The sequence below is a fragment of the Lepidochelys kempii genome, chromosome 5 (genome assembly GCF_965140265.1).
Source record: "Lepidochelys kempii isolate rLepKem1 chromosome 5, rLepKem1.hap2, whole genome shotgun sequence".
In the NCBI taxonomy this organism is placed as follows: domain Eukaryota; kingdom Metazoa; phylum Chordata; order Testudines; family Cheloniidae; genus Lepidochelys; species Lepidochelys kempii.
The window spans coordinates 136,757,844-136,783,616 of NC_133260.1; the positions used below are offsets into that span (position 1 = coordinate 136,757,844).

Consider the following 25,773-nt stretch of genomic DNA (forward strand, 5'->3'; position numbering starts at 1 on the left):
TGGGCCCCTTACTGAATGAGGGAGGCAACCTAGTGACAGAGGATGTGGAAAAAGCTAATGTACTCAATGCTTTTTTTGCCTCTGTCTTCACGAACAAGGTCAGCTCCCAGACTGCTGCGCTGGGCATCACAGCATGGGGAGGAAGTGACCAGCCCTCTGTGGAGAAAGAAGTGGTTAGGGACTATTTAGAAAAGCTGGACATGCACAAGTCCATGGTGTAGCCAGACAGCCGCCCCCCGCCCCCCCCAGACCAGCATTGCTGGAAACACAGGAGGAAGCAGGAACAGGGCACTTAACATATATTCCAGCACAGCCTTTGAAGCTGTGAAAGCACAGGTGTGCTGCTACAATGTGCCTCTGGGAACAGATACAAGGATTAAGCTCACAGCAGGCAGAGGCCCTGTGACAGACATGGCTCTTAGCCCCAACTAAATAGCATGATGCACACACACCAACATCCTAGGTGGGAAAATATTTACCCTGATAAAAGAAATGTCCAGTAGTCGAAACTTATTGTTTCTCTCCTTTGCAAGTGTAAACTACTCTTGTGAAAGCTGGCGTCACCCCGACAGACCAGCCTCAATTTGGCATAAGAAAGGAGAAAGAGAATAAAGGAGTACAGAGGTATAAGTAGGGGACCTACAGCACCATGATTTTTGAGTGCTTTTCACTATCTATCTGCTGGTCAGATAAGTGACAGCCTCCCAAGGCTTCTGCAGCTAAGAGGGTCCCTACGTCTTGTCCCTTATTCGTCTTTCCGCGGAATTGAGTGACCGATCCTGGCTTGGCACCGCTGGAATCGAGAGATGCAAGGAGGGTAAGAAGCACCCACACCTGATCTCCTATCTTTAGTGTACACATATTTTGAAATAGAGCTCTATACTTTGTTTTCTTTCTTTGGGATTGTGGCTTCAGTTTTGTAACTTGTTTGTGTGTGTAACATCTCTACATTTAAATAAGTAGGCACTAGCAATTTTGTAACCACATGATTAGAATCTAGCTTAATAAATTTTGGTAACCATTTATGCATAAGCCTGACTTGTTTTCTCTGGTTTACTGTAAAGCAGCCAACACAATTAAAGAACCTCAGCCGTTTTGGCTCTAAAGCCTGGCCATTAGGTGAGAGTACTAAGAGCCTAGCGTTGAGTTGTGCCGCCTCCACGGGGCAAACTCTTGGGGCACCTGTCAGTCAATCCTGGCTGCCCGCTGCGAAGGAGCTCTGAGCTCTAGCAGTTAAAGTCACGGGTGTGGAGAGGCTCTTAGTGCTGCCATTGGGGCACCTGTCAGTCAGTATTGACTGCCCGCTGCGAAGGAGCTCTGAGCTCTAGCAGTTAAAGTCACGGGTGGTTAGGACCTTGGGGCATCTGTCAGCCTAGCCCGGGCTGCCTGCCACGAAGGGACAGTGCGTCCTAGCGGTTAAAGTCACGGATGGTATAAACGGGCATAGCTGGCACCTCACCAAACATCCTTGGCCGTCGGGTAACAGAAATTGGCGTCACGAACAGGATTGTGATATAGGCTGCACTACAGTAACACAATGAAACCAGTCATGATAAACACCACAGAATTCTCTGAGCTAGAGAAAAGTTTGACCCAAGAGGGATGGGGAAATCCTCTGTGGAGCAAAGAACTGCTGGAGAAATATTGGGGAAAACCAGCAGAGATCTGGCAGCATTTCTGTAACTGGAGAACTGCCTGCAAGATGAAGAAAGGGAAAGGAAAAGGTGCTTGTATATGGCTGCTTACTAACATTTGGCAAGCTGCCTGTAAGGATTATCATAGTCTGGCAATAGAATAGGCTACAACAGGAAAGGGACACACTGCGCAAGGAATGCCAGAATTTAGATACCAGAGTAAGAACACTGAATAGGGATATGGGACATCTTCAGAAAAGATTACTTCCCTTAATTGAGAAAGAAGGGATAGAACGAAGGGAAAAGCTGGAGACTAAAACACGCAGTATCAACCGGGCTAAAGTTGAGACTGCTCTCTGGCTAGACCCTGAGGAATGGGATGGAGACATTTGGGATTCAGCAGATGAGTCCCCCTCCTCTGAGGAGGAAGGTCCCTCTGTAAAATTAAGACCAGCTATCACACATCACAAATCAGAAGAACATGAGGAAAATTTGAGTGGGGCAGAGCTGGATGAAGAAGGGGATGACAATTATCCATCCACCTCTTCAAAAACAAAGAAGGGAGGTAAAAAGGGAAAAGGGAGTAAAGCTCCAACACACTTTACCAAAATTACCACCCGCCAATATACTCCCATGGAGTTAAAAACAATCCAGGGAGATTTTGCTAAAAAGCCTGAGGAAGGTATAATAGAGTGGCTGGTCCGCCTCTGGGACACTGGGGGTGGATATATACGCCTGACAGCCCAAGAAACTGAGCGCCTTAACTTTGGTGCAGGAATATTCCTGGAACACTCAGAGGGGAACACCCCTAAAACACGTTGGTCTCTGGCTTGTCAATGGGCAAGAGGAATTTACCCAGCAGACCGAGATGAACTCACAGTAATGCACTGGACCAACATAGATGAGGTTAAAAACAGCTCTATTAACTGTGGCTGTCATTAGCATGCTTGGCCAAAACCCTCAAGAGTTAGCCTATGAAAGCCCATGGGAGGGTCAGGTAGATGTAGATTATCTCAGACCCCTGCTTAAGGGAGTTCCGAGTAACCACAGGGCTATGGCACTGTCCCTTAGATCAGAAGCTGCAGCACATAACAGTATCTTTCGGGCACTGCTAAACCTTCTGGTGTCATACTTTAGAGAATTCGGAGACATCAGAGCACTGACAGGCAAAGCTAAGATGCGTTCCCTTCAGGGAAACAAGGGGGCACCATCTAAAGGACATAAAAACAAGCGAGAGCCAACCCAGGAGGAAAAGGAGCTTAGAGCCAAGTTGTGGAGACAATGTCTGGCTTTAGGTTATCCCAGAGATGTGATAAATGGACTGCCCACAGAGCGGCTAAAGTTATTCACCACCTTTAAAAGAGCTGACTGGGAGACAACTAATGCTACTCCCAGTGCACCTCTGCAGCTCTCTCCTCTTTCCCCACCTGCAGACACCCGGTATACTCCATTGCTGCAGCAACTGCAAGAGTTACCAGAGCAGGGAAACTAGCTTGCGGGGGTCAATCTCCTCTCCTAATAAACCAGCTTAAATCCAAAGAGGAGAAAACAACAGCAAAAGACCCCCGGATACATGTTACTGTAAATGACAAACACATTATTCCTTTCTTAATGGACACAGGGGCTCAAAGGTCCATGATTAAGTGAGAAACTTTTCAGGGCTCGCCACCTACTGGCGGAAAGCAGGTACTTGTTACAGGGGTAAATGGCAGTACCATAACTTACCCATTAGTTAAGATAAAACTGGATATCCCCTTGCAACCCCACCATCAGCCCCGAAAATATGAGGTGATTTTGGGCAATGCCAACATACTGGGCATGGACGTTTTAAGAGGAAAGAAGGGAAGGATTAATGGGGAAAGATGGGCTTTTGGAGTCAGTTCTGTTCCTCATGCCACCCACCTGGAAGAGGAAAGCCCTCCCCACTATTCTGTAAACTTACTTAGCAGCGCGCCTGCTCTCCCGCCCTCAACAGTAACAGACACAAAGCAGTATAATGTCCCAGCTGAGGCCATAAGCCCTGTTACAGCGAGGAATTTTAATTCGTACTCACTCTCGCTTTAATTCTCCTGTGTGGCCCATTAAGAAACCAAATGGCAAATGGAGATTCATAGATTCATAGATATTTAGGTCAGAAGGGACCATTATGATCATCTAGTCTGACCTCCTGCACAATGCAGGCCACAGAATTTCACCCACCACTCCTAAAAAAGACCTCACACCTATATCTGTGCTATTGAAGTCCTCAAATTGTAGTTTGAAGACCTCAAGGAGCAGAGAATCCTCCAGCAAGTGACCCGTGCCCCATTCTACAGAGGAAGGCGAAAAACCTCCAGGGCCTTCCAATCTGCCCTGGAGGAAAATTCCTTCCCGACCCCAAATATGGCGATCAGCTAAACCCTGAGCATATGGGCAAGATTCATCAGCCAGATACTACAGAAAATTCTTTCCCGGGTAACTTGGATCTTACCCCATCTAAAAACCCATCACAGTCCATTGGGCCTATTTACCATGAATATTTAATTACCAAAACCATGTTATCCCATCATACCATCTCCTCCATAAACTTATCGAGTTTAATCTTAAAGCAAGATAGATCTTTTGCCCCCACTACTTCCCTCGGAAGGCTATTCCAAAACTTCACTCCTCTGATGGTTAGAAACCTTCGTCTAATTTCTAATCTAAATTTCCTAGTGGCCAGTTTATATCCATTTGTTCTTGTGTCCACATTGGTACTGAGTTTAAATAATTCCTCACCAAACATCCTTGGCCGTCGGCTAACACATGGGGCCGGACGCATTGCATCCGAGAGTGCTAAAGGAATTGGCGGCTGTGATTGCAGAGCCATTGGCCATTATCTTTGAAAACTCATGGCGAACGGGGGAAGTCCCGGATGACTGGAAAAAGGCTAATGTAGTGCCAATCTTTAAAAAAGGGAAGAAGGAGGATCCTGGGAACTACAGGCCAGTCAGTCTCACCTCAGTCCCCGGAAAAATCATGGAGCAGGTCCTCAAGGAATCAATCCTGAAGCACTTACATGAGAGGAAAGTCATCAGGAACAGTCAGCATGGATTTACCAAGGGAAGGTCATGCCTGACTCATCTAATCGCCTTCTATGATGAGATTACTGGTTCTGTGGATGAAGGGAAAGCAGTGGATGTATTGTTTCTTGACTTTAGCAAAGCTTTTGACACGTTCTCCCACAGTATTCTTGACAGCAAGTTAAAGAAGTATGGGCTGGATGAATGCACTATAAGGTGGGTAGAAAGTTGGCAAGATTGTCGGGCTCAACGGGTAGTGATCAATGGCTCCATGTTTAGTTGGCAGCCGGTATCAAGTGGAGTGCCCCAAGGGTCGGTCCTGGGGCCGGTTTTATTCAATATCTTCATAAATGATCTGGAGGATGGTGTGGATTGCACTCTCAGCAAATTTGCAGATGATACTAAACTAGGAGGAGTGGTAGATACGCTGGAGGGCAGGGATAGGATACAGAGGGACCTAGACAAATTGGAGGATTGGGCCAAAAGAAATCTGATGAGGTTCAACAAGGATAAGTGCAGGGTCCTGCACTTAGGACGGAAGAACCCAATGCACCGCTACAGACGAGGGACCGAATGGCTAGGCAGCAGTTCTGCGGAAAAGGACCTAGGGGTGACAGTGGACAAGAAGCTGGATATGAGTCAACAGTGTGCCCTTGTTGCCAAGAAGGCCAATGGCATTTTGGGATGTATAAGTAGGGGCATAGCCCGCAGATCGAGGGACGTGATCATTCCCCTCTATTTGACATTGGTGAGGCCTCATCTGGAGTACTGTGTCCAGTTTTGGGCCCCGCACTACAAGAAGGATGTGGATAAATTGGAGAGAGTCCAGCGAAGGGCAACAAAAATTATTAGGGATCTGGACCACATGACTTATGAGGAGAGGCTGAGGGAACTGGGATTGTTTAGTCTGCAGAAGAGAAGAATGAGGGGGGATTTGATAGCTGCTTTCAACTACCTGAGAGGTGGTTCCAAAGAGGACGGTTCTAGACTATTCTCAGTGGTAGAAGAGGACAGGACAAGGAGTAATGGTCTCAAGTTGCAGTGGGGGAGGTTTAGGTTGGATATTAGGAAAACCTTTTTCACTAGGAGGGTGGTGAAACACTGGAATGCGTTACCTAGGGAGGTGGTAGAATCTCCTTCCTTAGAGGTTTTTAAGGTCAGGCTTGACAGAGCCCTGGCTGAGATGATTTAGTTGGGGACTGATCCTGCTTTGAGCAGGGGGTTGGACTAGATGACCTCCTGAGGTCCCTTCCAACCCTGATATTCTATGATTACAAAAGTTAGGGCTAGCAAACTATAACTGATCACATAAGGCAGGGTCAGGAGGCTATACCTAGAGAGAGAGAGAGAAAGAGACAGATGGATCTCAGCACTCCTTAAAGCTGGAATCGATCAAGGTTCCCAGGTGGCATTGGTAGCTGAGGGACCGGAGCGCTGGAGCCAGGCAGAGCCCGCAGCACAATCAGTCAGGAAAAGATAATGAGTACTTGTGCCACCTTAGAGACTAACAAATTTATTTGAGCATAAGCTTTCATGGGCTAAAGCCCACTTCATCAGATGCATGCAGTGGAAAATACAGTAGGAAGATATATACACAGAGAACACGAGAAAATGAGGGTTGTCATACCAACTCTTAAGGAGACCAATCAATTAAGGTGGGCTATTAGCAGAGGAGGAAAAAAAACTTTTGTCGTGATAATCAGGCTAATCTTGGGGGGAGGACTAAAACTGCAGGGCAGAGAGACCAGTAAGTGCTTGGGGGTCCCGATCCAGTCCCCCAGCTTCTAGCTGCCCCCCCCCTTAAGGCTGCCATTGCTGGGAGCCCATCCATCTGCAACTTCAACTTGTAAAGATTGTAGATAAAACCTGTACAGCTGTGTGCCTTAGGGCAAAAAGTTACACACAGGTACATCAAATACATTATGAAAGAGAACATGCAAAAGAAAACACAGTGGGTAAAACTAGCTAACAAAAGCCTGAGCAGCCAAAACACCAGCCAGCTGTTGTTCCCACTAAGAGGGAAGTTACAATAGCTCATCCTTCACATTTCTCATAGGAACTACAGGGGCCTGATGAAATTGGGGCAGATTTAAAACTTAAAACATTTTTAAAAAGAAAAAACATCCGCAACTTTGTTACATGTTATTTACAGCATCATTATTCATACTAGCCTGACTTGGCCTTCTCTGCCAGAAGAGAGGCAGACAGACTACAATCAGGACCACCAGCTGTGCCCCCAAAAGACTGGGCTCTGGGCCAAACCTCCAAATATATGAGACCCACATCCTTCTCCAGAACAACCCCCCCAAACTGGACCAGACCCACATCCCTCCCGACAATGACCATCCTTGACCTGGACAGCACACCCAGCTCAGCCAGGAAGGAGAACTATTGAAACTTTCTTTGAGTTTTCATCTACCTGTTCTTCCCCTCATTGTTGGGGGCTCAAAATATCTCGCTGTGGGAAGCGAAGATGCAGGCACTGGATTCTACCTCTCAGGAGCTAACAGCACACACACAGGGTATGTCTACACTACGGAATAAGGTCGAATTTATAGAAGTCGGTTTTTTAGAAATCGGTTTTATATATTCGAGTGTGTGTGTCCCCACAGAAAATGCTCTAAGTGCATTAAGTGCATTAACTCGGCGGAGTGCTTCCACAGTACCGAGGCTAGAGTCGACTTCCGGAGCGTTGCACTGTGGGTAGCTATCCCACAGTTCCCGCAGTCTCCGCTGCCCATTGGAATTCTGGGTTGAGATCCCAATGCCTGATGGGGCTAAAACATTGTCGCGGGTGGTTCTGGGTACATATCGTCAGGCCCCCGTTCCCTCCCTCCCTCTGTGAAAGCAAGGGCAGACAATCATTTCGCGCCTTTTTTCCTGAGTTACCTGTGCAGACACCATACCACGGCAAGCATGGAGCCCGCTCAGGTAACCGTCACCCTATGTCTCCTGGGTGCTGGCAGATGCGGTACGGCTTTGCTGCACAGTAGCAGCAACCCATTGCCTTCTGGCAGCAGATGGTGCAATACGACTGGTAGTCGTCCTCGTTGTGTCCGAGGTGCTCCTGGCCACGTCGGCTGGGAGCGCCTGGGCAGACATGGGCGCAGGGACTAAATTTGGAGTGACTTGACCAGGTCATTCTCTTTAGTCCTGCAGTCAGTCCTATTGAACCGTCTTATGGTGAGCGGGCAGGCGATACGGACTGCTAGCAGTCGTACTGTACCATCTTCTGCCAGGCAGGCAAGAGATGAAGATTGCTAGTAGTCGTATTGTACCATCTTCTGCCAGGCAGGCAAGAGATGAGGATGGCTAGCAGTCGTACTGTACCATCTTCTGCTGAGCAGCCATGAGATGTGGATGGCATGCAGTCCTTCTGCACCGTCTGCTGCCAGCCAAAGATGTAAAAGATAGGTGGAGTGGGTCAAAACAAGAAATAGACCAGATTGGTTTTGTACTCATTTGCCTCCTCCCCTGTCTAGGGGACTCATTCCTCTAGGTCACACTGCAGTCACTCAGAGAAGGTGCAGCGAGGTAAATCTAGCCATGTATCAATCAGAGGCCAGGCTAACCTCCTTGTTCCAATGAGAATGATAACTTAGGTGCACCATTTCTTATTGGAACCCTTCGTGAAGTCCTGCCTGAAATACTCCTTGATGTACAGGCACCCCCTTTGTTGATTTTAGCTCCCTGAAGCCAACCCTGTAAGCCGTGTCGTCAGTCGCCCCTCCCTCCGTCAGAGCAACGGCAGACAATCGTTCCGCGCCTTTTTTCTGTGCGGACGCCATACCAAGGCAAGCATGGAGGCCGCTCAGCTCACTTTGGCAATTAGGAGCACATTAAACACCACACGCATTATCCAGCAGTATATGCAGCACCAGAACCTGGCAAAGCGATACCGGGTGAGGAGGCGACGTCAGCGCGGTCACGTGAGTGATCAGGACATGGACACAGATTTCTCTGAAAGCATGGGCCCTGACAATGCATGCATCATGGTGCTAATGGGGCAGGTTCATGCTGTGGAACGCCGATTCTGGGCTCGGGAAACAAGCACAGACTGGTGGGACCGCATAGTGTTGCAGGTCTGGGACAATTCCCAGTGGCTGCGAAACTTTCGCATGCGTAAGGGCACTTTCATGGAACTTTGTGACTTGCTTTCCCCTGCCCTGAGGCGCATGAATACCAAGATGAGAGCAGCCCTCACAGTTGAGAAGCGAGTGGCGATAGCCCTGTGGAAGCTTGCAACGCCAGACAGCTACCGGTCAGTTGGGAATCAATTTGGAGTGGGCAAATCTACTGTTGGGGCTGCTGTGATGCAAGTAGCCCATGCAATCAAAGATCTGCTGATATCAAGGGTAGTGACCCTGGGAAACGTGCAGGTCATAGTGGATGGCTTTGCCGCAATGGGATTCCCTAACTGTGGTGGGGCTATAGACGGAACCCATATCCCTATCTTGGCACCGGAGCACCAAGCCGCCGAGTACATAAACCGCAAGGGGTACTTTTCGATAGTGCTGCAAGCTCTGGTGGATCACAAGGGACGTTTCACCAACATCAACGTGGGATGGCCGGGAAAGGTACATGACGCTCGCATCTTCAGGAACTCCGGTCTGTTTCAAAAGCTGCAGGAAGGGACTTTATTCCCAGGCCAGAAAATAACTGTTGGGCATGTTGAAATGCCTATATGTATCCTTGGGGACCCAGCCTACCCCTTAATGCCATGGCTCATGAAGCCGTACACAGGCAGCCTGGACAGTAGTCAGGAGCTGTTCAACTACAGGCTGAGCAAGTGCAGAATGGTGGTAGAATGTGCATTTGGACGTTTAAAGGCGCGCTGGCGCAGTTTACTGACTCGCTTAGACCTCAGCGAAACCAATATTCCCATTGTTATTACTGCTTGCTGTGTGCTCCACAATATCTGTGAGAGTAAGGGGGAGACGTTTATGGCGGGGTGGGAGGTTGAGGCAAATCGCCTGGCTGCTGGTTATGTGGAGCCAGACACCAGGGCAGTTAGAAGAGCACAGGAAGGCGCGGTACGCATCAGAGAAGCTTTGAAAACCAGTTTCATGACTGGCCAGGCTACGGTGTGAAAGTTCTGTTTGTTTCTCCTTGATGAAACCCCCCGCCCCTTGGTTCACTCTACTTCCCTGTAAGCTAACCACCCGCCCCTCCTCCCTTCAATCATTGCTTGCAGAGGCAATAAAGTCATTGTTGCTTCACAGTCATGCATTCGTTATTCATTCATCACACAAATAGGGGGATGACTACCAAGGTAGCCCAGGAGGGGTGGTGGAGGAGGGAAGGAAAATGCCACACAGCACTTTAAAAGTTTACAACTTTAAAATTTATTGAATGACAGCCTTCTTTTTTTTGGGCAATCCTCTGTGGTGGAGTGGCTGGTTGGCCGGAGGCCCCCCCACCGCGTTCTTGGGCGTCTGGGTGTGGAGGCTATGGAACTTGGGGAGGAGGGCGGTTGGTTACAGAGGGGCAGCAGTGGCAGTCTGTGCTCCAGCTGCCTTTGCTGCAGCTCAACCATACACTGGAGCATACTGGTTTGGTCCTGCAGCAGCCTCAGCATTGAATCCTGCCTCCTCTCATCACGCTGCCGCCACATTTGAGCTTCAGCCCTGTCTTCAGCCCGCCACTTACTCTCTTCAGCCCGCCACCTCTCCTCCCGGTCATTTTGTGCTTTCCTGCACTCTGACATTATTTGCCTCCACGCATTCGTCTGTGCTCTGTCAGTGTGGGAGGACAGCATGAGCTTGGAGAACATTTCATCGCGAGTGTGTTTTTTTTTCTTTCTAAGCTTCACTAGCCTCTGGGAAGGAGAAGATCCTGTGATCATTGAAACACATGCAGCTGGTGGAGAAAAAAAAAGGGACAGCGGTATTTAAAAAGACACATTTTATAAAACAGTCGCTACACTCTTTCAGGGTAAACCTTGCTGTTAACATTACATACATAGCACATGTGCTTTCATTACAAGGTCGCATTTTGCCTCCTCCCACCGCGTGACTACCCCCTCAACCTTCCCCCCTCCCTGTGGCTAACAGCGGGGAACATTTCTGTTTAGCCACAGGCAAACAGCCCAGCAGGAATGGGCTCCTCTGAGTGTCCCCTGAAGAAAAGCACTCTATTTCAACCAGGTGACCATGAATTATATCTCACTCTCCTGAGGATAACACAGAAAGATAAAGAACGGATGTTGTTTGAATGCCAGCAAACATACACTGCAATGCTTTGTTCTACAATGATTCCCGAGTACGTGTTACTGGCCTGGAGTGGTAAAGTGTCCTACCATGAAGGACGCAATAAGGCTGCCCTCCCCAGAAACCTTTTGCAAAGGCTTTAGGACTACATCTAGGAGAACCGCAAATGCCAGGGCAAAGTAATCCTTTCACATGCTTGCTTTTAAACCATGTATAGCATTTTAAAAGGTACACTCACCAGAGGTCCCTTCTCCGCCTGCTGGGTCCAGGAGGCAGCCTTGGGTGGGTTCGGGGGGTACTGGCTCCAGGTCTAGGGTGAGAAACAGTTCCTGGCTGTCGGGAAAACCGGTTTCTCCGCTTGCTTGCTGTGAGCTATCTACAACCTCCTCCTCATCATCATCATCATCTTCGTCCCCAAAACCTACTTCCGTATTGCCTCCATCTCCATTGAAGGAGTCAAACAACACGGCTGGGGTAATGGTGGCTGAACCCCCTAAAATGGCATGCAGCTCATCATAGAAGCGGCATGTTTGGGGTTCTGACCCAGAGCGGCTGTTTGCCTCTCTGGTTTTCTGGTAGGCTTGCCTCAGCTCCTTCAGTTTCACGCGGCACTGCTTCGGGTCCCTGTTATGGCCTCTGTCCTTCATGCCCTGGGAGATTTTCACAAAGGTTTTGGCATTTCGAAAACTGGAACGGAGTTCTGATAGCACGGATTCCTCTCCCCATACAGCGATCAGATCCCGTACCTCCCGTTCGGTCCATGCTGGAGCTCTTTTGAGATTCTGGGACTCCATCATGGTCACCTGTGCTGATGAGCTCTGCATGGTCACCTGCAGCTTGCCACGCTGGCCAAACAGGAAATGAGATTCAAAAGTTCGCGGTTCTTTTCCTGTCTACCTGGCCAGTGCATCTGAGTTGAGAGTGATGTCCAGAGCGGTCAGAATGGAGCACTCTGGGATAGCTCCCGGAGGCCAATACCATCGAATTGTGTCCACAGTACCCCAAATTCGAGCCGGCAACGTCGATTTAAGCGCTAATCCACTTGTCAGGGGTGGAGTAAGGAAATCGATTTTAAGAGCCCTTTAAGTCGAAATAAAGGGCTTCATTGTGTGGATGGGTGCAGGTTTAAATCGATTTAACGCTGCTAAATTCGACCTAAAGTCCTAGTGTAGACCAGGGCACAGAAACTGCGGAATCACCTGATCAACATCCTCTACAGCAAACAGGGAAAGATTAAGAATGAGCTCTCAAAAATGGATACTCTCATAAAAAAACCAACCTTCCACACAAACTTCCTCGTGGCTGGACTTTACTAAAACTAGATAAGCCATTTACAACACACACTTTGCTTCTCTACAAAAGAAAAAGGACACTAAACTTTCTAAATTATTACATGCCACAAGGGGCTACAGCAGTGGTTCCCTCAACCCACCCAGCAATATTGTTAACCTATCCAACTATACTCTCAGCCCAGCAGAAGCAGCTGTCCTATCTCAGGGCCTCTCCTTCTGCCCCTCCACCCCCACGAACATGATACAGTTCTGTGGTGACCTGGAATCCTATTTTCGACGTCTCGGACTCAAGGAATATTTCCAACACACCTCTGAACAACATACTAATCCACAGAGACCTCCCTACCAACACTACAAAAAGAAGGATTCTGCGTGGACTCCTCCTGAAGGTCGAAACAGCAGACTGGACTTCTACATAGAGTGCTTCCACCGACGTGCACGGGCTGAAATTGTGGAAGAGCAGCATCACTTGCCCCATAACCTCAGCCATGAGGAACACAATGCCATCTTCAGCCTCAGAAACAACTCTGACATCATAATCAAAAAGGCTGACAAAGGAGGTGCTGTTGTCATCATGAATAGGTCGGAATATGAACAAGAGGCTGCTCGGCAGTTCTCCAACACCACTTTCTACAAGCCATTACCCTCTGATCCCACTGAGGGTTACCAAAAGCAACTACAGCATTTGCTCAAGAAACTCCCTGAAAAAGCACAAGATCAAATCCGCACAGACACACCCCTGGAACCCCGACCTGGGATATTCTATCTACTACCCAAGATCCATAAACCTGGGAATCCTGGGCACCCCATCATCTCAGACATTGGCACCCTGACAGCAGGATTGTCTGGCTATATAGACTCCCTCCTCAGGCCCTACACTACCAGCACTCCCAGCTATCTTCGAGACACCACTGACTTCCTGAGGAAACTACAATCCATCGGTGATCTTCCTGAAAACACCATCCTGGCTACCTTGGATGTAGAAGCCCTATACACCAACATTCCACACAAAGATGGACTACAAGCCGTCAAGAACACTATCCCCGATAATGTCACGGCTAACCTGGTGGCTGAACTTTGTGACTTTGTCCTTACCCATAACTATTTTACATTTGGGGACAATGTATACCTTCAGATCAGCGGCACTGACATGGGTACCCGCATGGCCCCACAGTATGCCAACATTTTTATGACTGATTTAGAACAACGCTTCCTCAGCTCTTGTCCCCTAACACCCCTACTCTACTTGCGCTATATTGATGACATCTTCATCATCTGGACCCATGGAAAAGAAGCCCTTGAGGAATTCCACCATGATTTCAACAATTTCCATCCCACCATCAACCTCAGCCTGGTCGAGTCCACACAAGAGATCCACTTCCTGGACACTACAGTGCTAATAAGTGATGGTCACTTAAACACCACCCTATACCGGAAACCTACTGACCACTATTCCTACCTACATGCCTCCAGCTTTCACCATGACCACACCACACGATCCATCCACTACAGCCAAGCTCTGCAATACAACCGCATTTGCTCCAACCCCTCAGAGAGAGACAGACACCTACAAGATCTCTATCAAGCATTCTTACAACTACAATACCCACCTGCAGAAGTGAAGAAACAGATTGATAGAGCCAGAAGAGTTCCCAGAAGTCACCTACTACAGGACAGGCCTAACAAAGAAAATAACAGAACGCCACTAGCCGTCACCTTCAGCCCCCAACTAAAACCCCTCCAACGCATTATTAAGGATCTACAACCTATCCTGAAGGATGACCCAACACTCTCACAAATCTTGGGAGACAGGCCAGTCCTTGCCTACAGACAGCCCCCCAACCTGAAGCAAATACTCACCAGCAACCACATACCACACAACAGAACCACTAACCCAGGTACCTATCCTTGCAACAAAGCGCGTTGCCAACTGTGCCCACATATCTATTCAGGGGACACCATCACAGGGCCTAATAACATCAGCCACACTATCAGAGGCTCATTCACCTGCACATCCACCAATGTGATATATGCCATCATGTGCCAGCAATGCCCCTCTGCCATGTACATTGGTCAAACTGGACAGTCTCTACGTAAAAGAGTAAATGGACACAAATCAGATGTCAAGAATTATAACATTCATAAACCAGTCAGAGAACACTTCAATCTCTCTGGTCACGCAATTACAGACATGAAAGTCGCTATTTTACAACTAAAAAAACTTCAAATCCAGACTCCAGAGAGAAACTGCTGAATTGGAATTCATTTGCAAATTGGATACAATTAACTTAGGCTTGAATAGAGACTGGGAGTGGCTTAGTCATTATGCAAGGTAACCTATTTCCCCTTGTTTTTTCCTACCCTCCTCCTCCCTCCCCCCCAACGTTCTTGTTAAACCCTGGATTTGTGCTGGAAATGGCCCACCTTGATTATCATACACAATGTAAGGAGAGTGATCACTTTAGATAAGCTATTACCAGCAGGAGAGTGGGGTGGGAGGAGGTATTTTTTCATTCTTTTTTTGTGTGTATATAATAAGATCTTCTACACTGTCCACAGTATGCATCCGATGAAGTGAGCTGTAGCTCACGAAAGCTTATGCTCAAATAAATTGGTTAGTCTCTAATGTGCCACAAGTACTCCTTTTCTTTTTTCCAGAAGAGAAGGTGACCCTGGTCTGGCTGTGGGCTCACAGCTACCAGCTATGACAGACCCTTCACTGGCCAGCAAAATTCCCCCCTTTTCACTCAGGTTGGGTTTGCTTCCTGCAACAGAGTCCTTGGAGATCTGTTCCCACCGCAGTGGTCACCAGGACCCCAACCCCCACCTTCGGGGCACATGCCTCTGTGCACCCCAGGGCAGGCCCTTCCCCCTGCTGACCAGCAGCTGGGTGGCCCCCCATGCTATAGGGTGGTACATCCCCCTCCTAAGAGACACTTTCCTATTTTCCCAGCAGTCCCTGTGGCTTCACCCCCACCCCACTCCCCAGGGCTGTTAGCACACAATTCCTGCTCACTGCTCACCAACCCAGGGCCAGATTCTGCCACATTACAGAAATCAGCCCCAGTAGAAATGGTGCCAAGCTGTGGGCCATGGTGGCAGTCAGCCAGCTCAGCCGGCAAATTTTTAGTTTGCCTGTGAATTTCAGTTAAAGGTGCAAGTAGCCCCCCCACCCGTTCCAGTTCTGCCACTTTGCCTGGCGACAAATACTCCTCCTGGAGCAGGTCCCTCCTGACCACAGAAATCTCAGAGCCTGTGTCTCTCAATCCAGTGATTAATCTCCCATTCAGTTTAACAGCATGTATATGCTCACTGCTGGGTTCTGTAGACGCAAGCTTCACACATCCTATGTGGAAAGAGGCAGCAGCCTGCCTCTGAAAAGCAGCAGCAGCATGTGTTACTTGTTGCCTGTTTCCACTCAGCGAGGGACACTTACTCCTCAGGTGCTCAGTGGACTTATGATGAGAGCACCTCTTGGGCTCCTCTGCTTGCACAGGAGATTTGGGACGGGTCACAGGGGAAAGGGGAGGTGAACGCCCTGCCTCCTTTTCCCCAGGGGTAAAGAGGTTGTTCTGCTTTCCACCAGCCCTGTGCCCCTCTGCCAGTGGTTCATGTTTAATTGCAACTTGTGCTGGTGCATAAGAGTCTGCATACCCAGCTAATTCACCCACTGCATTTACCTTTTTGTCCCACAAATACTGTTTTACATCATCACTGCACACTTTCAGGAACTATTCCTGAGTAACCAAATCACACATTCCTTCAAAGCTTGTAATGCCATTACCCCTCAATCACTTATCTACCAAATTTCTCATTTCATTTGCATAAACCACATTACTCAATCCAGATCTCCTTTTAAGACTCCTGAATTTAACCCTGTAGGTTTCGGGTGTAATCTGACACAGTTTCAAAACCAGTTCCTTAAATTTACCATAGTTTGAAGCATCATCAATAGGCATCTTACTCAATATGTCCAGAGCGCTGCCAGTCAATTTTGCTATCAATGTGGTCATCTTTTGATCTTCAGGGATTGCATGGAGGGTACACACAGTCTTTCAAAGGTGATGAAATATTCGGCAGTATCGCTGATTTCATCATACTGGGGGCTTAGTTGCGCCCATCTGTGGATTTTTGGGGAAGTGGAACCAGCAGCTGGAGGGGTTTGTTTCCTCAACTCCATAACAACCAGTTCATACTTCTAGGCCTCCATCTCTCTCTTGAGGGAAGCCTCCTCTTTGGCTCTTTCTGCCTCCATAGCTGTTTTGTGGGCATCTTCTTCTCTGTCTGCTGCTGCATTAATTTATATTTTTTTAAAATTTGATAAGTCTCTTATGTTTGTTTTCTTACTCTTCTGCTTCCAGTCTAGCCAGCTCTAGTTTAGTAGCTGCTTCACTGGTAGTCATTTTCCTGCTTTCTTGTACTGGGCCACACTCCCTCTGTAGTTCACTGAAACTGGGATGCACTCAGCTCAGGGGCTTCTTAGTTAACAGAGACTTTTGCAGCACCCAGTGTTCAGCCTTTCTGGGTAATTTGCAACCTGTACAGTTCTAGCTTGTTCTGATCCTCACTCTTACTTATTGTGCTTCCTTTTCTGTCCCTATTTTCCTTACCCGAAATAAGCAAACTGAAAATAACAAACCAGTAACCACTTCATCTGTTCTACAGCAACCCAAACTTCACTTAAAATCACCATCAGTATCTCAAAGCAATCAGCTGTGCACAGATCCTGCTCGACTATGCCACTGTCAGGGGTTGGATCACAGAAAACCCCTTAGGAGCTGCCAACTGATGTGCCAAGCCTACTCCTGCCCCTGCTTTCCTGCCCTTTCCAGCCTAGGACACCTGAACCCTGCCTGGTTTGAGCCAGACCCGCTAGCCTGCTCCAAACCCAGACCCAGGTCTGAGCCACGTCCCTTAACAGCTGTAGGCTTTCCTAGAAGCAGCTTAGGAAGTGTTCCTGCCTTTAGCACTCAGATGCCAACTCCCAATGGGGTTCAAACCCTAAATAAAACTGTTTTACCCTGTATACAGCTTATATAGGGCAAACTCAGATTGTTCGCCCTCTGTAACACTAATAGAGAGATATGCACAGCTGCTCCCCACTCCCCTGCTCCCGGTACTAACACGTACTCCAGGTTAATTAATAAGTAAAAAGAGATTTTAATGAGTACAGAAAGTAGGATTTAAGTGGTTCCAAGTAGTAACAGACAGAACAAAGTGAATTACCAAATAAAATAAAACAAAACAAAACACAAAGATTTATCTCTAATACAGTAAATAAAAACTGAATACTGTCCTCACCCTCAGATGTTTCAGTGAGTCTCCTTTTTCAGACTAAACTTCTTTTAGTCTGGGTCCAGCTATCACTCGCCCCCGCCCCCGTAGTCACTGTCCATTGTTCCAGTTTCCTTCAGGTCTCCTGGGCTGGAGAGGCTCTAACTTAAGCCGGCTGAAGACCAAATGGAGGGGTCTCCCCGGGGTTTAAATAGACTTTCTCTTCTGGGTGGACACCCCTCTCTTCTCTTGTGTAGAATCCAGTCACAAAATGGAGATTTGGAATCACATGGGCAAGTCACATGCCCATGCATGACTCAGGACTTGCAGCTAGCAGCCATCACCCAGGTGCTACCCTGAACATCCTCAGGTAGACTTCTTATGTGGATTGGAGCCTTCCAAGCTCTTTTGTCTGTTAAGTGCTTCCTGACTGAGCACTTAACTTGCACATTCCTTTCCCAAGAAGTGACTAAATGTTCTAATTAAGGCTACTTAGAAATCAAGCAAGTATACAGCCAATTTTCATAACTTTGAACACACAAATGGTACAGGTTTCAGAGGAACAGCCGTGTTAGTCTGTATTAGCAAAAAGAAAAGGAGTACTTGTGGCACCTTAGAGACTAACCAATTTATTTGAGCATGAGCTTTCGTGAGCTACAGCTCACTTCATCAGTGAGCTGTAGCTCACGAAAGCTCATGCTCAAATAAATTGGTTAGTCTCTAAGGTGCCACAAGTACTCCTTTTCTTTTTACAAATGGTACATGCATACAACTAGGATGAACATAAGCTGTAGATCATAACCTTTACATAGATATGTTACATAGCATATGTAGAAAAACCATATTCCAGTCATATCATACATACATAAGCACACCCCCACATAAAGCCTTATGGGGTACACTGTCACATAACCTTTTATTCTTTCTTTTCTTTTTACACACCAAACCTGTCCAGAGGAAAGTTAATGGCATATAATTTTTCCTTTCAGCTTAACCTAGAGATGTGCAAAAAAGTGGGAATACAACGGAGCTTGACCAGCCCATACCATCCACAAACCAAGGGACTAGCTGAAAACACAAACAATCAATCAAAAGGTAATTTTAGGGCACTGAACATCACAGTATTAATTAGGGTTACCAGACAGCAAGTGTGAAAAATCAGGACAGAAGGTTGTGAGGGGAAGGGGGGGTAATAGGAGCCTATATAAGAAAAAGACCCAAAAATCAGGACTGTCCCTATAAAATGGGGATATCTGGTCACCCTAGTATTAATAGAAAGGAGAATGCACTACGACAGAAGCTACAAATTGCTTCACATTTTTAGTACATTGAAACTCAACTTGTCTTTTATTTCAAGTAAAAGGAATTATCCCACTACACTATCATGGCCTCTTTACACCTTTTTGATTGCATACAATTTCTCCCAGTAAAGACAGTACTTTCCCCTTCCCCCACAAATAATCCATCACCACTTTTTACAGAGCACTGTGGAAGTTGGTTGATGACAGTGCGACTAATTGGGATGAATTTCTAGGTGACATTGTGTTTTCTTTGCAAACAAAACCAAACATGACAACCAAATTTTCACCCTATCAACCACTCTATGGCGTTGAGCCAAGATTTCCAGACCAAGTGTCAGACAAGTACATGGTAAGCGTCCTTCAGCTTTCAGGTGCATATATTATTTTGATTGTTCATTTTACAAACACAACTCCTTCTCCATTTGTTTCCAAAACCAACAGATTTAGAGCAATTCGATGAAGAATACTACAAAGACTACATCATGAAAAATGAAGGTAGCCATGATGCTGAAACTAAAGTGGCTATTAGTAATATTTCAAATGCACAAGAAAAGCAACAAATACAGTATGCCAAAACTAACACTCATAAATATGGGGAAATAACATTAAAGGTTGGTGACACTGTCATATTACTGAATGCGAGAAGGAAAACAAGAAAGGGAGGGCAGCTGGAACCTACCTACGTGGGACCATACAAAATTGCCGCTGTAGAGGGCAAAAGAGTTAAATTAGAAGACAAGTCAGGGAAAGCTTTAGCAAGGTTGTACAGTATCTCCCAACTAAAAGTATTTAAACAGCCTCCAAAATTAGATGAGGAAAATATCTCACAGAGAAACACGGAAAAGGAAACTGCTCTGGATGACAATGTGAAAACCTTAGAGGTTGGAGAAATGGGAGGAAATGTATCTTACAACAGCCACGTGGAGGTCACACACATGAAAGAGGAGGAGTGTGTAGTGTCAGGAATTTCAAGCAGTCATCCAGGTGGTTTTGATGACATGGTTATGGAGGATGACGAAGTGCCTGGGCATAAAATCAGCTTTTCTTAATGGGGATAGGAGGCAGCAATCATTAAATTAAAAAATCTTCAGGGAAGTAGCTGCAAGTGGTCACCAAAAGTTTCTTTGTGTTCACATCTGTACAGGAATGAGGCACAAAGCAGAAATGGGGGGAGAGGCTCTGAATTAAAATCAGGGTTAGAGAGAAATATGTTCAAACACAGAGAGACTCGATGTGTGGAAGAAATAAAATGTGATCCCCAGCTTCTTCCCCCAAGCCTTAGGGGGGGGATTAGCTGCCAACAGCTGCAGCTGCTGTTCTGAGGGGAGCAATATAAGCTACCTACCTGTGGATGCAGCCCACCAGCTGGTTCACCTGGGGCAGAAGATGAGTGGCTGGGCAGGGTTGGGGTCTGACTGGTTGGGGTCTGGAATATGAACAGGGGTCTAAGTGGAGGTTGAGGATGCTGAGGCAGTGGAGTCTCAGCATCACAGTCATCAAGAGTCAACGCTGCTTGGCGGTGAGCAAGGGGAGAAATGGCCCTAGTGGATTTTTTTGTGCATCCTTTTCACTACTTGCCCACAACAACCTGGTAGCCCCAAGCTTTCTGAACTACGATTGTGTGCTCTGTGGGAAGGGATCTCTAGGAATTGGTATTTCCAGCTGCATTAAAGTCATAAAGAAGAAGGAAAATTTAATGCCTTTGAAAAGTGTGTGTGGGGGCTGGATGGGAGTGTGTCTAGAAATCACCCTGCTCTAGTCTCTTTTCTCTAATTTCCTTTAGAAACTCTGAAGCAGGGCAGCAAAAACATTTGCTCTCTCTGAGGCTTGAACTCAGGACCTTCAGATGATGAGACTGACATGCTGCCAACTGCCCTAAGAAGGCTTGGAAAGACTTTAGGCTCAGTGCATACAGAACCCTCCTGCAGCAGTGACTGGGGCAGGGAGGCAGCCTGGGATGTGCTGGAAGAATCAGGGAGATCTGGTGCCCAGAGACCTGTCCTGGCAGCTTCCTCAGCAACAAATGAATCAGTCCTCCCTGCCAGTGAACAATCCACCCAGAGCCAATGGCAGCACAGGGGGGGAGTCCCAAGCTATGCACCAACCCTCACATTTTAGAACTTACTCTCATTACTCTGGTATGGCACTTTCCATGTGAATATGGCAAAGCAAGTTGGTGAAAGGTACATGGATAACAGAAACCAGTGCTCCAGCTAAGGCCTGAACTCAGAACCCCAGCAATATTCCCCTTTGCACTAACCAGTTTGCACCCTGCAGGTGCGTCTTAGACAATGTTGGGAAGTAGGCACTTATCAGTCTCTGTGGTACTCACCTTTGCCAGGTAATTGAAAGGCTGCTGGTTCAAACCTAACTCAAGATGTGGCTTTTCAGCGATGAGACTCCAGTACCTTTTAAACGGAAGAAAATATCCTCTAGTGTGGTCTCCCCGGACCGCGCCTTCCACCCCCGGGCAATTTAAAAGAACTGGGGGACCCCCACCAGCAGCACAACGGGGCTAAGATGGCTTCCTGCCCACACTCACTCCACATGGCGTGCTGCTCCCGGAGGTGCTGTCATGTCCCTGGGGCCAGGGGGGTCTCCAAGCACTGCCCCCACCTCGAGTGCCAACCCTGCCAACTGTGGCAATGAAAGCTGCAGGGCTGGTGTCTGTGAACAGAGGTGCACAAAGATTCCCTCAGTTCTTCCACCTAGAAGCTGCTGCCAGAGGGGATGCAGGTCGCTTTTGAGAGACGCCTGAGCTAGGCACCGCACCCCTCACCCCCTCCCACACCCCAACCCCCTGCCCCATCCCAGAGCCCACACCCAACTCCCTCCCAAATCCTGCCCCCACAACCCTCCTACACCCCAACCCCCTGCCCCATCCCAGACCCTGCACCCAAATTTCCTTCCAGAGCCTGCGCCCCACACCCCCTCCCAAACCCGTGCCCCAGCCCATAGCCCACACCCAACTCCCTCCCCAAGCCCACCCCTGCACTCCCTCCTGCACCCCAATCTCCTGCCCCAGCCCAGAGCCCACATTCAAACTCCCTCCCAGAGCCTGACCCCTCTCCCTCTCACACCCAAACTCCCTCTCAGAGCCTTGGGGTGTGTGTGTGTGTGTGTGTTTGCAGGACTTGGCCCCGTTGTGGGCACCACCAAAAATTATACAAACCTGCTACCCCTGTCCAGCCCAACCTTCTGCTGACGCACCTCAGCCCCCACTCGTGCAGGGTTTGATGTTTTCATTACTTAAATTCCAGGATGTTGAGGCATTTCAGCTCCCCTTTGTCGAGAGGGAACCTTCACCCCACTCCCAACCAGATTCTTGTCCCTGGGATCACTGTAGGGAGGCTGGGTCCCTCTTTGTCTTTTCTCTCTCTAGGACAGGCCAGGGTGCCTATAACTGGGGCATCTGAGCTCCTAGGACCTTCTGTGGAGCTGCCATTTCCCTTCCCCGTCTATGGTCTCCTCTGTCATTGATTCCAGCCTTTTTTCTATCCATCGTCAGCACCATCCCAAGCCAGCTGCACTCGCCTCAAAAAGACAGTGTCCCCTGGTGGGTGTAAATCACTGACCTCTCTCCTCCCTGAGCACTGACTGCCCCTCAGTTTCCTTGCCTCTCAGTCTGTGCAGATGGGACCCTTCCCTCCAGTGCGGGAGGATTCTCCCTTCTCTTCTGGGGGGGAAGGACAGCTTAGTGGTTTGAGCATTAGCCTGCTAAATCCAGGGTTGAGAGTGCAATCCTTGAGGGGGCCATTTAGGAATCTGGGGCAAAAATTAGATGACCTCTTGAGGTCCCTTCCAACCCTGATATTCTATGATCTACCATTGTGCCAAGCAGCATCGCAGGTGGTAATCTTAAAAATACCAAGGTGACTTAGGAGCAGAAACCCCCACAGACCTTTTATGCAATCGGCACTTGCCCCTCACTGAACAGGATTGAAACTCATGCAGGGAGACTGCTGGGCCACATCCCCTCTGGGTGTGAGCAAAGGAGCAGGCCCTCCTGTTTCCAAAGCATTCAGTGGCCTAAGAGCAGCATGGGGGACACATCCCCAGCTCTGAGGGCCAATCCTGCTGTCCTGGAGGTTGCTGGTTCATAGGGGTCACTTTGCAGCAGGGCCAGATTCTATGCATGTGGGAGAGAGAATGTGTGCACTGGACTCAGGGTGCAGAGAGACAATCAGCCCTCTCCCCTGTATTGAGTGGGTGGTTCTGCCACCCCCTACTGGAAGGTAATGGTGGTGGGGGGTGCTGTGAGGAGCTCAACACCTCACAGAAGCGGTGTGGGGAGCTCCAGGTGTTTTTAGGATCTGCTGTGAAAAGCAGGACCTGCCTGAAAAGTCCAGCTTTCCCCAGCACATTCAATGCGGGGCAATTGGGTTACTGTTTCTTTGGCTGAACGGCAAAGAATCGCTCCCGGTTTCCCTTCTATCTTCAGTATGATTAGCCTCTGTCAGTGGTTAATGAGGTGGATCTAGTTGTAGATTGTTATTCATTCCCCACCTTGACAATTCACACAGTCCCTTTCCCATGCACATCCCCAACATCACAGTTTTCCGGTAGCAGGGGTTGGGTTTTCCCTGAGGCCCTGAGATTTTCAGGGTCCTTTTTTCCCTCCACCTGGAGTGAACTCAGCTTTTTCCCTATCCCAGACATTCCATGAAATAGCAGCAGCAGCACTAAGGAAAAGGGGAGGGAACATCTCCCTGCCAGGGCTGGATGTGACCAGGGCCCCCTGTTTGTCCATTGTTTCCATTGCAGAAGAGGAAGGTTCCGTGGAATTTGACACCCTTCTTTGCGCAAGGGACAGAGAAAGATCTTGCTGTTCCTGTGTCTGTGCAAAGAAAATTGTGCTTCTGTATGAAAGAGAGGTGGTAAATGGCTCCATGGTGAGACAATACCCTCAGGATTAAGAGCAAAGGACTCAGGTTGAGAACTGATTTAACTCCACTCATCTGGGATTTAACAAATTGTCTTCCATGGAGACACTGGGAACTTGTGACATTGAGCGAGACTCTGGGGATTCGGGATGCTTTAACTCATAGTAAAAATATGAACTTGATTCCAAGATGGGGGAGAGGAGAAGCCTTAGCTGAGTTTAGTCCCAGGCTGGGGTCTCCTGGATGGGTGGAAACTTCCTTTGCTGGTGCCAGGGGACAGCAGCTACTGGAGACATACTAGGGCTGGGATGAAAGTGGAATGTTGCATGGACTTTATGCGCACAGGGCCCCACTAACTCTAAATCCTCCACAGGAGCAGGAACTTAGTCACACCTCAGTCAATGGTAGGACAGGGGTTTTGAAAAGAGATTCTTTTTTCCTCCCTTCATGAGAAAGAAAATAAGAGCTGGCCACTCAGGTGAAGAATACCACTTTTTCCTTTGGCTGAGGAGCTGGAAACCGGGCACAGACAACTGGAGTCTCCTGAAAGGGGGGGCATAATTTCAAGGTTCAGCCACACCCCTTATAATCAAGAGCCCCTCCCACATGTGAACAATATAGGGAGAGGAAGCAGCAAAGGCAGACCCTCTCCACTTACCCCTCCAGCAGCTGCTATGCAGGGAGGGAGCCTGGCAGCACCACAAGTAGCTGGGATAGCTAACCCAGGAGGGGCACATGGCCCCACATACTGGCCTCTGCAAATGCTGCCTCTGAAATTAGGAAAATTCATGAGTTCAAGGCACAGCTGCAAACCCAGAAGAAAGCCTAGCACTACATGCCCAGGGTGAAGGGGTGTGCTAAAGCCTGGAACCAGGCCAGAAATCTTCAAATCAATCTAATGCAGTCCCAACTGGGCTACTTTGAAAATGACCAGGCCAACCAGGTAGGCTTAATGCACGATCCGCAGCACGTGCTAGGAAGATTTAAATCTTGATGTCACAAGGCAGGAGACAAGCAGTGGACTTAGGCTAGGGTTTCCTATATCGCATTCACTCAAGTCAGCACCTGCCCCACCACAAGCAGTCACCAGCGCCTCCAGGTCGGCAAGAAAGGAGCAGCAGTTCTCACTGGAACAAGTCCACACACAGCTTTCAGGTTCCTCCCAAGCCTAAAACAAAAAACCATCTTGCCAGAAAGGAGCCCACTAGGACTCACCATTGCCACCTTTCCTTCCACCCAGAACCCCGCTTCTTCTCCTGGGCTGCAAGTAGCCATCCCTGGGATGCCAGAGGCAGGCACAGGATTCTACCTCCCAGCAGCCAACCGCACCTTCCCAGGCTTTGACAGAATGAATGGTGGCATTCTACTAACCCCACTGAGGTTAGCTTAGCTTAGCTTCTGCCATGTCTTCTTCAGCATTACCTTCCTCTTTTGCCCCATTCCCACCTCACTTTCTCCTTTGGCAAGTCATGCAAGTTTAGGCCAGCAGGAAGAGCCGGCCTTTGCAGGCCAACCTCCAAGGGCAGAGGAGGCCAAGCTACAAGGCTCCAAGAGGCGACTGGCCTAGAGCAAAGAACTGGAGCTGGCTCCCAGGAAGTCAACCTTCTGTCTCCCTTGTGACTCCAGATTGAAGGAGAGCTTCTTTTTCTCCCCCTTCCTGGGAAAGAGCAAGAGAAGAAAGAAAGGTGAGGTGAGCCAAACAGGTGCAGAAGTCCACACTGTCTTTTCCTACAGCGGCACCCAAAATGAGTGACTCAGGTCAGGTAAAGGAACTGCTGTGCTTCCAGAAAACAGCTCACCCCTGCACAAAGAGGGATGAAAGAGCATGCCAAAGCCTGGGATTGAACCAGAGACCTCTAGATCTTCAGTCTAACACTTACCCAACTAAGCTACTTTGGCACCTGCACCATTTATTTTATATTTGGCCAGCTGCTTCTCACCTTGAAGCTTAGTCTCAATAAAACATCTCCAATCGCCGATGGCCAACGAGAGACTGACATCACTTGCTATTTCATCACTTGAAAAGGAGATTGGCCAGTGCTTCGATCTCTGTAATGCTGCACTTCAGTTCATGAGGAGAAAGGTGAGAAAAGCGACCTTTGAACTAAAGGACTAGGGTTAACATTCTAACTCTGTCTC

At 48.2% G+C, this 25,773-nt stretch overlaps 1 protein-coding gene and 1 non-coding gene across 2 annotated transcripts; both read right to left on the reverse strand.

The window, feature by feature from the left end:
* Nucleotides 1-10,013: 10,013 nt before the first annotated feature.
* LOC140911987 (uncharacterized) lies at nt 10,014-11,939 on the reverse strand. The gene is made up of 2 exons (XM_073346142.1): nt 11,123-11,939; nt 10,014-10,534 (listed from the first exon to the last, which is right to left on the reverse strand). The coding sequence occupies exons 1-2, from the start codon at nt 11,706-11,708 to the stop codon at nt 10,014-10,016; spliced, it is 1,107 nt and encodes a 368-aa protein (XP_073202243.1). The 5' UTR covers nt 11,709-11,939.
* A 13,521-nt stretch (nt 11,940-25,460) lies between these two features.
* On the reverse strand, nt 25,461-25,533 carry TRNAF-GAA (transfer RNA phenylalanine (anticodon GAA)). Its single transcript has one exon. It is a non-coding gene; the product is annotated as a tRNA-Phe (tRNA).
* Nucleotides 25,534-25,773: the final 240 nt, after the last annotated feature.

What these genes read in the sequence shown, in the direction of transcription:
- LOC140911987 (XM_073346142.1), bottom strand. Translation starts at nt 11,708, where the DNA reads ATGCAGAGCTCATCAGCACAGGTGACCATGATGGAGTCCCAGAATCTC. An exon ending in AGGCGGAGAAGGGACCTCTG is followed by an intron (nt 10,535 to 11,122) that starts GTGAGTGTACCT and finishes TTTCTCCACCAG; the next exon opens with CTGCATGTGTTTCAATGATC.